The sequence below is a fragment of the Condylostylus longicornis genome, unplaced genomic scaffold (genome assembly GCF_029603195.1).
Source record: "Condylostylus longicornis isolate FDR11 unplaced genomic scaffold, ASM2960319v2 ptg000351l, whole genome shotgun sequence".
NCBI classification, from domain to species: Eukaryota; Metazoa; Arthropoda; class Insecta; order Diptera; family Dolichopodidae; genus Condylostylus; species Condylostylus longicornis.
This window is the reverse complement of record NW_026578313.1, coordinates 78,691-93,246: the sequence shown is the minus strand read 5'-3', so window position 1 is coordinate 93,246 and position 14,556 is coordinate 78,691. Positions and strand designations below refer to the sequence as shown.

Genomic DNA, 14,556 nt, shown 5'->3' with positions numbered 1-14,556 from the left:
AAAATAGTTCAATAACTTATTTATATTTTCGAATTTTAATTTTTTTTCAATAATTTAAATAGGTTGCAGGTAGCACTCTTTCTCCAATTTTAAATTACCGCAAAAAATTGTGCTGTCCCTGTTCGGGAATGTACTTTAATATAATAGTACATTTCCATACAAAAATTTGTTATGAATTTCGGGATATTGGTGTAATTTTATTACTTGAATGTAGTATTATGCTTCACAGCGATAGGAATTTAATTTAAATTTAATAATGAATATAAAAAAAGAGTGTTATTATATGGAATAAATAAGAACTAGGGGCCCCTGTGGTTTGCTTATAAGCAGCATTATCTGTTGTAAAAACAGGATTGTGGCAATCAATTTTAAAATAAGTTTAGAAAAATTTGTACATATTATGGCATACATATGCAGGTATATACTTGTATATGCATAAATATCATATTGGTTTGAATACTAATGATAAATAAAAGTAATGAAAATATTTTTAATTTAATAAATTTTAAGATGTAATATGTGTCACTGTTAATTACATAGATATGATTAAAATTCAATTTAAGAATTAGTTAACAATTAACAACGAAAAATTTCCTTATAAACAACGTTATCTGTTAAAATATTTCCATCATCGATTTTTCCCTGACGAACCGTATCTTTGACTTGAATTTTTAAAGAATTGGAGTCTATGGGTCTTGAACATACTGTGTATAATTGCCCATGCGAAAAGCACGGCTGGGGGAGATAGAGGCCAACCTTTTCAAAAGTTTGCCCTTGGGACTTATTTATAGTCATGGCATATGCAAGACGGATGGGGAACTGATGCCGAACAAAATTAAAAGGAAAAGTACCTTTTACGCTAAACTTTAAAACCAAAGTAAATGTGAATTAATAAAAAATCAATGCCTCTTTTCTTTATACAGACCTGACTTGGCTACTTACTCAATTGAAATTTCGCAAGCACACGAAGAATAATTGCCTTAGTACGTAACGTAACGTTATTCGTGTTCTTATATCTCTCACAATTTTTAGTTTTATTTTTTTTAATTCCATTCCATGTTAAATACAACAACAAAAAATTATTTTACTCTTACTTAACTCATTTAAAATATTTCGCTTCCTTTTGCTTTTTATTTTTGTTTATGGTAGTAAAGCAAATAAACAAAAAAAATATTACTACCCTTTTTTTATTCTCTTTCGCTTTTCGCTTTTCATTTTTTGTTTTACAGTATGTATAATCAATTGAGTAATGCTTCTACCCAGTATTCTCTTTTGCTATTTTCATTTTTTTGTTTTTGTTATTTATTAGATTATATGTATACCTGTTCATGAACTGGAAAAATCTTATAAAATATAATATAGATGTTATAGATTTTAAGATAATTATTAATGTGTTCTTCGATATAATTTTCTTAAAATTTTGATGTTTTCAAATAAAAAAAGTATTCTAATCTGCTTAAATACTTATTTCTTTTAGTATCAAGCAACTTTTTAAAACAGCGGACCTTGTGTACACATTTCCACCATACAGATCTTCTGTGTATATTATGGGAGTAATGTTGGGTTATTTATTGCGGAAACTGAAATGCATTCCTTTTTCGCAAACACAACTTAGGATTGGTTGGATTTTGGCTTTCTTATGTTTCAGCTTAACTTTAATTCTACCTTCTTCAATGAGCGAAAAAGTATATTCGTACAATGCTTTTCACGCTGCTATGTATTCAGCATTCGCACCTTTAAGCTGGTGCTCGTTTTTTTCCTGGATTATATTTGTTTCACATATGGGATACAAAAGTAAGTTTTTTGTAATGATATGTAAACGTAATATGAAATTTTTATAACGACATGTACATGTAATATATTTTTTTTTTCAGATTTTGTAACGAAATTTTTGTCTTGGAAGGGTTTTTTAATTTCCACAAAATTGTCTTATTCGTTATATTTAACTCAATTTCCTGTGTTTTTTTATAACGTTGGCAGAAGGCGTAATGGAGATTTTTATTATAATTTTACCACAATAATGGTAAGCCATATATTTTGTATTTGTTGTATAGAAAAGAAATTTTTTGAAAAGTTAACGGATTTATCTAGTATTAGACATATAAATTTTCTTAAATAAAACCTTCACATTTGCAGACAGAGAAATATAACATAATAATATAACCTTCCTTAAAACTTACTTTAAACTTTCTTATAAATTATCAATTAAAATAAGTTCTCAAGTAGAAACTTTCAATAGAACATTGTATCCTACCTAACATTGTGTCTGATTCTTGTACTAGATGTAATGTTTATGTACTAGAAATCCGCTGACCTGGCGACAGGTAAAAAGTCATCAAGCATAAAGATAAAATAATGCATAAGTGCTCTAATTTATATCGAAGTGATTGCAAGATCTGACAGATATTTTCTGACTAAGCCAACCACCGATATATACATGTATGTCATAAAGCAATTTAGTCATTTTAGAAAGGTAACAAATGCCATATTGCTTAACGAAACTTAACGAAACCGCTTTAAGTGTTTCGAATTCCCCGCAAAATTACGAAAGTATTAAAGTAGGTTTTCAACAAGGGTGTTGCCAAACATGCGAGAAGGGGATGTAAAAACTGCGCTCGCCCGCAGGGGTAATTTAAATCATCAGCGACTTGTGCAAAATGAACGCTCCTTGAGCAATATAAATGCTCCTTGTGCAGAAATCAAACTCTTAGGCTACCCTTTCTACTTCCAACGGACAATAGGATTCAGTTCCAAAATAATTCGTAGTGGAAAAGTTAAACAAAGCAGCAGGTTTAACTTGAGAAAATATACTTAACATTAACTAGTGAAAATATAGGCCACTACCCATTAATAATGAATATCGCTCTATCCGTTTTAACATAAATGTTTAAGTGAGGCGGGAGAGTGTGTGTAATTCCATTTTTTTAAGTTGTCATTTATTACTTGCTGTTTAATTTTGTATGCAACACTTATATTTACTTTATATAAACAAATACACCTATTTATATTTCAATTTTTTAATATTTAGATTTTATAAATAATAGAGCTTGCCAATAGAACTTCTGTCAAACTAACGTAAGACAGTTCTTGTAAAGAGAAAGTTTTTGTTTGGAGCAAATATTCCAATTATTTGATTAAAAAGAGATCCGAATAAAAGAAAAAAATATCTGATGTGGTCGGCACATAACCGACCGCAATGTGTATTGTCTAGTTAAGTGAAAGTGTTACAGAATATTATAAAAATGCTTATCAAATAATTTTTCCCAATTTTCAGGGCGTTAGTAAGCCCTAACACATCTAGTTAACACATCTAGCAAAATGTAAATTTGGCTCTAAGTGGAGCCAAAATTTGGATTCACTCTGTCCCACCTGAATTCGCTGAAATGCTCGCCAGTTAGTTTCGGTAACAACCAGAACTCAAATATCACATTTCAAGAAATTCCATCAATTCGTTCCGTAGATATGGCAAAAAATGTAAAATCGGCCGTCAGATCAGTTTCCGATCCCTGACCTTTCCGAAAACAATTATATGTTCATTGTTTTAGTACAAGGAATTTAAATATTAAATTTCAATGAAATCGGTTGATTATTTCTCTTTATATACACAAAAATGTATATTCGGCAGTAGTCCAATTTCTGATGCCTGATATTCTTCCAAAAGTTAGGAGGTTTCGTCGTAAATCTATTGAATGTTTTCTTCATAATGATCAAAAATGTAATACAGGCCCGCTAAAAGGTGCAGTTGCCGAGACTTGATATATCCCAAAAGTTTATCAGTCCATGACATAGCTAAAACAAACTCACATATAAAATTTCATCAAAATCGGTTCAGCCGTAATTGAGATACGACAGGCTGCTAAAAAAAGTTTATTTACACTTCCCTACCATAGAAAAGTGCATTCCAACCGAAAACTCGATATGCAAAATTTGTTGCCATCACATGACCTACCTATTGTATACACAAAAGTAATGTTTAATGAAAAGCAAATGTTTCAAAAAGTCGGTAATAAATCTAAAAATATTCGTAAATAATAATTATTCACCCAAACGAAATTATTTTGTTCCAAAGAAATATATTGCAAGCTTAAAAGAAAATCAAAAAATTATAACATAGTCATCTTACAGATTAGTTAAAAAAAAAACTAGGTCAAAAAGTTAATTGTATTAAAAACCATTCAAATGAAAAAGAATAGAAGAATCTATTTCCAAAATTTTTAATTCAATAAAAGAAAGGACATTAAACTGAATTGTCAAAATTTATTACTCGTACTAAAATAAAAGTTAGGAGCACATTTATTATTATATTTCTTACACTTACTAGAAAACTTTGTTACATAATTTATTAAAGTAAAAAAAAACTCTTCTACTTTTTTTAATTTTCAGATAGATTTGAACGAGTTTTCATGTATCCTGATATTTTCAACAATCTTAACCTTACTATTTGATGTACCGTTTCAAAACATAAAGAAATTGCTGTGGAAAAGATAACAGACAGTTTAAAAATATTATAAATATGTATTATTTTAATTATATATATTTTCTATAACACTCTCTGTATAGCAAGTTTTTCAAAAGAAATTATGCATGTTGTAAATAATTTGTGCGTTAACATAAAATTATGCGTAATAATTAAACATAATTAATGCGCAATCATTTACTTGCTTAGTGTTTGAATTCACGAATTTACCTTATTTATAAAATCTTTATATTTTAGATTTATAAAATATTTGGTTTTATTTATGTGACTGTAACACGTTAGGTTTAACAACACAAAGTTGCAAACGTCAAACGTATACTAGTTAGCAAGCAATAAAATAGGAAATCTATTGCTCGTAAATAGTGTGGCAGGCCGAAAAATGATTTTTTTATTTTGTACTATATACGATAAAATAGGTCCAAATATTATTATATAATATATATAGCTACTTCTCAGGTACCAAAAAGTACGGGTACTTCAAGAAGGGCTAGAGACATGAGACAAAAGGCATTAGATAGCATTTTGCCTCCAGGGTCCCAGAAAAATCTGACATTGGAACTTTTTAGCCCCGAAATAGTCTTATTTTAATATTTTCTTAAAAAATTTTTGTATAACGAAAAAACATACTTACAGAATATATGTATACACGTATGTAATACATTCATATGTACATACATATATTTGAATAAAATTATTATTTTGTTTTTGCCTAAGCCTTTTCTTTATTTGAAAAATTACATTCATACGTACATATATATATTTGAATACAATTATTGTTTTATTTTTGCCTAAACCTTTTCTTTATTTGAAAAATTTATTTCTGTATGTTCACCCACAGTTTTAAAAAATAGGTACACATCTATAATTATGTATGTTTGTGTTTAAAATTTTATTTCTAATTTTTTGAGCAAAAAAATTTAAAATATTAAATTCTAATACATTCATGTACATAGAAATATTTGAATAAAAATATTATTTTATTTATGCCTAAACCTTTTCTTTATTTGAAAAATTTATTTCTGTATATTACCCTCATGATTTAATAATTATGCCAAACAAATTATTTAATCCATATGCCAAACCACAGTTTTGAATATTCTTCAATTCATATAGAAAGCTTAAAAAAAATTAATTAGGAAGCTTTAAAAAAATGTACATACATATTTATGTACTTATCTATTATAAAAATATTTTTTATTAAATTTTCTTTAAACTTTTATAATAATATTTATCTGTTACATATTAAAAAAAAAAAATCTGATGTCAGCACATAACCGACCGCATTGTGCATTGTCTAGTTAAGTGAAAGTGTTACAGAATATTATAAAAATGCCTGTTAATTACCTCTTTCCAATTTTTAGGACATTAGTAAGCTTATAGTTAACATACCCAGAAAAATGTAAATTTGGCTCTTAATAGAGTTTCACTTTGTGCCACCCGAATTCCCTGAAATGCTCGTCAGTTAGTTTCGGTTACAACCAGAACTCAAATATCAAATTTCAAGAAATTCCATCAATTAATTCCGTAGATATGGTGAAAAATGTAAAATCGGCCCGCAGATCAGTTTTCGAGCCCTGATATTTCCAAAAAATTTATATGTTCATTATTTTAATACGAGGCGTTCATATATTAAATTTCAATGAAATCGGTTGATTATTTCTCTCTATATACGCCAAAATGTATATTTGGCCCGTAGTAAACGTCTAGTTGCTGACGCCCGATTTCTTCCAAAAGTTAGGAGGTTTTGGGGCCGGTCGAGTGAAGCTTATATATGAAATTTCAAGTAAATCGGTTGAATACTTTCTTCAAAATGGTGAAAAATGTAAAATCGGCCCGCAAATCCGTTTTCGAGCCCTGATCTTTCCAAAAAATTTATATGTTCATTGTTTTAATACGAGGAGTTCATATATTAAATTTCAATGAAATCGGTTGATTATTTCTCTTTATATACACAAAAATGTATATTTGGCCCGTAGTAAACGTCTAGTTGCCGATGCCTGATTTCTTCCAAAATATACGAATTTTTGCGGACGGTCGAGCTGAGCTTATATATAAAATTTCAAGTAAATCGCTTGAATATTTTCTTCAAAATGTTCAAAAATGTAAAACAGGCCAGCTAAAAAGTGCAGTTCTCGAGGCCTGATATATACCAAAAGTTGATCGATCCGTGTCATGGTGGAAACAAACTTATATATAAAATTTCATCAAAATCGGTTCAGCCGAACTTGAGATACACACGTGCACACACAGACCGACAGACCGACAGGTTGCTAAAAATAGTTTATTTACACTTCCCTACTATGGAGAAGTACGTTCCCACCGAAAACTCGATATGCAAAATTTGTTGCCATCACATAACCTACCTATTGTTTACACAATACGGTCGGTAAAAATAAAACACAAAATTTAAACAAAATAAAAAAAAAAATTTAAAATAATCCAAAAAAAGAAAAATACGACAACATCCCAGGCAAGCATCGATCTAATAACTTTCTGGTTATGAGACTACCACGCTACCCACCAGGCTACGCAGTACCTTGAATTTTCCTTTATAATTCTATATTATATTCATATTTCGTATAACACATCAAAAAACCATCATATTTTACATTATATATATAGCTACTTCTCAGGTACCAAAAGGTACGGGTACTTGTAGAAGGTACCTGAGAAGTGGCTATATATTATATAACGTAAAATATGATGGTTAAAAAAAAGATCATCTGTCAAACAGCATTTTTCAGGGTTCGAACCTGGGACTTTTTGCATAGAAATTGCATTCTATACGCATTACCCTAATAGTATAAACGTTAGAAGTGGTGTTAACTCATTCTACAGTCACACGTTTTATTCGCATGTATAAACTCCAAATACATACATGCATGCATTTTAGTAGCGAATTATTTTAGTAATTTATCGCTTAAAGTGCTTATTGTAAAAGGTATTTTACGATTTTATGCGACATAACTCAAAGCGAGGTTCTAAAATAAATTACTCAAAAGGTGTGAGATCTGAAAGAAACTAATTATTTGTTTAATTATGTATTTTTTGGTAATTATTTTTCAGAACTTTTCTTATTTTAAGTTTTATCTTATTATTTATTAGGAAAAGACATATGTATCTATATGTATATTACGGGTGTGTTTTTGAATAAATAAAGTAAACTTAAAATATCTCAGCCACAGAATGGAAGACAATTTCAAAACTACAGGCATAATACTTACAAGGCTTGAAATGCAACCACACACGACTAGTCTTAATAACGCATATATAAATACAATTTTTGTATCTCTTTAAATCGTTGTCGCAATGGGTTTAGCAGCCGACTGCTTCTATATAGTTTGTATAGTATATGTGTAATTTAAATTTTATATGTTTTAGCCATAAAAGAATGACTTAATGTCATGCGATCGTGCCTTTGACACCGCACGGACCTTAAAGGAAGATCGGATCAAAGCAGTTTCAGGACTTCGGGGTTCTAATTATAAATTTTCAAAAAATCTCTTGAGCAGAACTTCCAAAACCATTAAAAAGCTTTGCCGCATAACACACTTCAATTCTTATTCAAGATTACTTGGAATGTTTTTTGAGCATGGAGTTTTTCAAGATTTTAAAAAAGATTCGTGCACAAAACTTGTGCAGCTATTTAAGAATTTTTGCAAAAAGAGACACTACCGAATATTCCGAACCATATAGGGACTTGTCGTTTGCTTCATTTTCTAAACTTTAATTCTTCTAGAAATACACATACTTCTAATAGTAATATCTACACCTTAGGATTTATTCTCGATTCAATATCGATACGAAATTACCAGTAATACACATAAAATATTTATATTTAACTAAGTCGGTCACAACGCGGTCAATTATCGTCTTAGCACTAATTCTATCCCGAACTCCGAAATAAGTTTATTAAATATTATAATCAACATGGCCATGTAATCTATTATTTCCCGTTTGTTCATATCACCTATTATTATAGAATTCTTATACACTTACCTAACATTACCTACTCTTTTATTAAATTCAGAAATTAACGTTTCGCGGGGCCTGTATATAAAGTTCATATGTTTGAAAAATAGTTACTTGTTACTGTAATTCTGTATTCATTCGGCCCAACAAGTTCACTGCCAAAATATTAGTTTTGTTAAATCCCTCATCATATGTGAAACTATGAAACAACTAAAATAGCAGCCCCGCTATAAGGTTCTTCTTATTAGAAACATATAAGAAACATCCGTCTAAATTAAAAAAATAATCTCCGCTTCAACAAGTCTTATTTCTGTTAAATTATTAATATAAGCTGGAAAATCATATGACTTATTTAAACTTTCCAAATTATAGAGTTTGTTCTTGGCACTTTGAATAGTAATATTTATAAATCATGTAAATAATATTAATATTCCTCCTAACACTTGCAAGCGCTACGAGGTTGTCTTGCCCTGACACATGCAGAAGATCTCTGGAATCAAGTGTATCCATATCATTGGATATCATTTTAAATAATAAAAAAATTGGGAACGACAAAAATATGGCATGGTAACATTATCAAAGCAGGTATCATCCACTGATTTGATTAAAATAAAAATAAGAAAGAACAACATAACATAATAGTATACCGTTTTTCTCCGACGTAGTAAATTGTTAAAACAAAAAAAAAGTATAATGTTATACCAAAAAATAAAGTTATTGGTTATAAATATCTTTGGAAAATTATAAATTTCGTCGGTATATGGGCAGAAGTGACCAACCCCGAAATTTTCATTTTTGAGATGTTTAGTTCATTAATTTTTCTTCATTCTGTACTGGAAAAGATACTCAACCCTGTAACTCGTTTTAATCCAGCACAATTAAGTTGTATCCAATATGCTTAAGAACATAATTATATTGTTAACACATTTTAGTTTCAACGAAAAGTGACCAAATGTATTCTGATATTGTTGATTTGAAATCTTTGGCTAAATAAATTATGGTAAATAAGTTAATGAAAGAGTTGAAAAGGTAAACTGCTTTAAAATAAAAAGTTATGTAAAAGAAAATTCAAATATTATACTATATAGATACAACTACTCTGATAAATTTGATAAGGCTGATATTAGTGCCCTTAATCAAAAGCTTTAAATCAAAAAATAAAGAATTTTATATGGTGGAAACACTTAATGCGTTGTATAATTTAGAGATTTCTATAAGATTTGCCAAAAATAAAAAAACCTAGAAAGACTATATGCCAGAGAGGTTGAATCGCACCGAATAATAGGAGAATGAAACAGCACCTGAACCGGTTTATGTTCGTGATTTAGAATAATGATTTTAAACAAATTTAGATTTAATAAAAATACAGCAATTTAATAAATTTTGAAATTACCTAATAAAGATTTATTATTTTACATAATTTTTTTAAATAAAGTTTCATTATTCAAAATAAAATAATATAAAGTAAACATAAACTTACATACTTTGTTATTATTTTTATTTACAATTTGGCTCTAGCCCCTGAAAATCTTTTTGTCATAAGGAAATTACCAGGATATAAAACTGTATAACGCATCGAAAGTTGACAAATATGTCCAGGCAAAAATGACTAATATAATGACCAATAAATAATACCTTTCCAGTACCCTCCCATTACCCAAATTTTTTTTCAACTTGAAATATGCGAACATTTCAAATGCTCATTACTCAAAAGTAACGTTTTTCAGTTGGTCACTTCTGCTCGAATACCGACGATTTGTAGTTTAAATAAAAAAATAAAAATTCTTCTAATTTTACTTTTGGATCATATTTTTATTATTATTTTATGATCATCAACACATATTTTTCAATTCCATTTTATAAAGAAAAGAAAAGAAAAGAAAAAATAAACTTTTGACGAACACAGGAGATTGACCTAATTTTTAGTTATTTTTTTTTTCTTAAAACCTTCTCTAACCCTTTGGACCACTATCATTAGAGATAAACTACAGGCAAAAGTTACATTAAAAAAATAATCTGCAAAATAATCTACAAAATGACAACAATTCCACATAGTCAATCAGTCAATATAATTTTTTCCAGCTCACATCAATAAGTATTTTTATATTCCGTTTTGAAAAAATTCAAAAGAAAATCAATTGAAAGGAAATAAATTCAAATTAAATAAATGTTCTAAAACTACACTTGACCGTTTTTATTTGCACATATGCTATTGCTTAAAAAAATTAAAAATTAATTTTTCTTGTTCTTTTTTCATTTCCACACAACGTACAATGTTGAATAGAGCTCAAAAAAAAGAAAGGAAAAATAAATTTAAATTTTTTTTTGTTTTTTTTTCTTTTTTTTTCTTATTTTTGATTTTTATTTTTGACAAACAAAGTCAATTTTATTTTTTATTAAATACAAAACTATAAGAGACATTATTTTTAGTTATTTTAATTATTTTAATTTCTATTTTAAAACAAAAGCAAATGCAAATGTACCTAAGGAAAGGAAATCAAAACAAATAGAAAAAATCACGGGTAAATTTAAAACTATAACTTTCTTCATTCCTTTATTATAAAGATCCCCTAAGTAAAAAGAATGCTTCAAGTAGCAATTCAATAAAATAGCTTTCGCCTTGTTGAAGAGCTTTGTAGTTCTTAGAAGTGTCTTTGAAAATGACCTAAAAATTCCTATTGTAAGACAACCGATATTTTGCCCGTTTGTGTTTAGAATTAAGATATCATACTTAGATATCATACATACACAGGTAGGGTATTTTGTAAATAGATAACTATTTTTTTACCTGTTAATAAATATGAAAGAAAAACAAACAAATTTTGCAAATCTTATCATTAATATTTAAAACCATACAGAAATATGAATTTAAAATTTTTTAATATTTCCTTTTTTCCCACCTTTTTTTAATTTTCGTTCAACAGAATTTAAATGGGAAGCTTTTTAAATAAAGTTGGGTCAAACCAATGGTTTGTATTGTAGCACTTTTCCCTTCAACAAGTGAAAATTCTGCTTTTAAATACAGTCTATGTATACCTATCACACTATTAAAATTATTTTCATTCATATACAAAACTCTTTCTAGGATTGCATATATTTAGGATGAACGATTTATGCAGTCTTTGAAATAAAGCAAAAATTAATATAAAAAGGGGTTAACATAATGCTCGATTTTAAGGGTTAATTGTGTGAGTTAAGGAAAATAATTATATTTTTTAATGTCATGGAATTTACCGTTAGCTTTTTGCGTTTATAGAAATTTGAAAATGCTTGCGGTTTCGGAAATATAAGGTGTCAAAATCTCAAATTTTACAAATTTCAAGAGGCCATAACTTGAGAGGGGGTGGAGATGGAAAAAAATTTTCTTCTAACGAAATAAACTATTTTTTAATGTCTATAAGCCACTAAAATTTCAAGCTCCTAGAGGCTGGGGTCTAGAAGAAAAATGACATCAAAAATTTGGAAAAAAAGGACTTTATATAACGGTAAATTTCAACGGCCATTTTGTTTTTCTAAATTTTGACTATAGCATACCGCGCTAGAGGAAGCAAGCCACTGCCTTTCTGCGTTTGCAAAATTTCAAAAATGCTTATGGTTTCATTGCAACAAAAAGTTAAAAAAGGCCATTTTTAAGGTTTTGGGGGGGTATAACTTCTAGAGGGGGGGAGATAGGTAAAAATTTTGTTCTACGGAAGTAAGTTTCTAGTAAAGATCTATGTACATATAAAATTTCAGCGTTCTATCTTCAAGGGTGTAGAAGTTTTGTAAACAAAAAAAGTGTCCACGGACGGACGGACGGACGGACGGACGGACGGACGGACGGACGGACGGACGGACGGACGGACGGACGGACGGACAGAGTGAAACTAATAAGCACTTTTTTCAAAAAATTTTTTGGAAAAGTGCTAAAAAATGAGTATAACATCGTGAAATATCTACCACACTATTAAAAATATTTTCATTCATATACGAAGCTGTTTCTAGAATTGCATATATTTAAGATGAACGATTTATTCAATATTTGAAATAAAGCAAAAATTAATTTAAAGAGGGCTTAACATAATGCTTGATGTTAAAGGTTAATTCAGTGAGTTAGGAAAAATAATTATATTTATCAATGTTACGGCATATAGCGTTAGCTTCTTGCGTTTATAGAAATTTGAAAAAGCTTGCAGTTTCGGAAATATAAAGCGCCAAAAATTCAAATTTTACAAATTTTAAAAGGCGATAAGCTGAGATGGGGTGGAGATGGAAAAAATTTTTTTCCAACAAAATCAACTATTTATTAGTATCTGAAAGCTGCTAAAATTTCAGGCTTCTGCAACCTGGGGTCTAGAAGAAAAATGACATCAAAAATTTGGAAAACATGGATTTTAGATAGCGATAAATTTGAACGGCCATTTTGTTTTTTTAAAGTTTAACTATAACGTGCCACGATAGAAGAAGCACGCCACTGCCTTTCTGCGTTTGCAAAATTTGAAAAATGCTCATGGTTTCATTGCAACAAATAGTTAAAAAAGGCCATTTTTAGGGTTTTGAGGGGGTATAGCTTTTAAAAGGAGGGGAGATAGTAGAAAATTTTGTTGTACGGAAATAAGTTTCTAGTAAAGATCTATGTACATATAAAATTTCAGTTTTTTATCTTCAAGGGTGTAGAAGTTTTGTAAACATGTCCACGGACGGACTGGCGGAATCTCGAAAGACACTGCCACATGAAAGGCAGTAGTGTTCCGGACGAAAGGCAGAGCTTTAATCCACTAAAAAACACCCTCCTCAAAATAAATTATAAAACTAGTCGGAAATAATTAACCATAAAATTTGGTGCAACTCTTTTAATTATTTTTCAGCTTTTGACTAGGCTTTTGATAACTCGAGAGGTCTCGTACGTTTGAGTCTCTAGCAAAGATTTGATTTCCAAGTAACAATTTTCATGAGTAATACCCTAAAAAATTTACCAAAACTTTCATAAAACTTTCATACCACACTCCAATACTCTCATAATTTTTTTTTCTTTTTTGTTTTTATACAACTCTCATAAGGTCCTTTTAATAAAACTCAGCACTTATAGTGTTAAAAATTCTGCTACTCTTATAGTAAAACTACACCATTTCAGAATTGTCATTTTTCCTTATCTAAATTTTAACCCTAATGAGACTGATTATTTTTTTTTTTTTGGAAAGAAATCCGCAAAATATTTATTGTACAGAAATTATTAAATTAAAGCTAATGAAATGCAAAATTATAGCTTTTATTGAATATAATACAGCTTTAGTTGGACTTTATGCTCATTAGTATATATAGTTTTTGTTTAACAATTCTTAAATTTTAAAATTTTTGTAAAAAAAAAAGAAACAAGATATCATTGGGTTAAAAAATATGCATGAAAATTTTTTAAATTTTAATTATTTTTAGTTGGCGTTGCTTTTTTTCGCAGTACAATATCATCTTTTATCAATAAAACTTTAATGCCAGCAACTTTTTGATTTATAATTATGGCAAAAAAATTATTTTAATTTCCCATATTTATAATTTTATGATATTAAGTTTTTGAATACAAATATTTATTGATTACATATCACATACGTAAACATGTGTATATTTTGTTTCGTTTTTGTTAAAAAAATAATCATTAAGAGCTGAATAGGTATATTTTATAAAGTTCGAAGTAAGGCCGATATATTTATTCTACAATGTATTGCTTTCTCTATCTAGTAACGCTATTATAAATGGCTTGTGGGAGTTTTCGCATACCAAAACTAGTATGAGAGTTATAGGCTTTAAAAACTCTTTTAATGGGAACTTAACTCTCCTTACAAGAATTAATAACTCTAGTAATTGCGCTCTTTTGCTCTTATAAAGATCTCATTAGGGTCTTTTAGTGTTCTACAAGACTGAAATTATAAGAGTAATATTCTTGAAGAATTCTTAATATAGGTCTACAAGAGTCTTATGAGATAAAAATTGTTACTTGGGTTGCCAACCGATCGAGCCGCTTCGATGTTGACATGATCGGATAAACGCATTTTATGATTGGCTGCTTGCTGTTTAGTTTCGTCTGTGACATTAGGATCTTGAGATCCCTGTGTATATCGGAATTACAGATATAC

The 14,556-nt window shown here is 28.9% G+C and overlaps 1 protein-coding gene across 3 annotated transcripts in view; it reads left to right on the top strand.

Moving 5' to 3' along the window:
• Positions 1-4,773, top strand: part of LOC129616972 (nose resistant to fluoxetine protein 6-like) — a 95,353-nt gene extending 90,580 nt beyond the window's left edge. Inside the window, exons 4-6 of one of the 3 annotated variants that reach the window (XM_055532447.1) lie at positions 1,478-1,794; positions 1,875-2,023; positions 4,384-4,773. In XM_055532447.1, coding sequence (XP_055388422.1) covers positions 1,478-1,794; positions 1,875-2,023; positions 4,384-4,488 — 571 coding nt within the window. In that variant the 3' untranslated portion in view covers positions 4,489-4,773. The remainder of the gene's footprint in view (positions 1-1,477; positions 1,795-1,874; positions 2,024-4,383) is intronic. The other 2 variants (XM_055532446.1, XM_055532445.1) reach the window with 2 other exon arrangements.
• Positions 4,774-14,556: the final 9,783 nt, after the last annotated feature.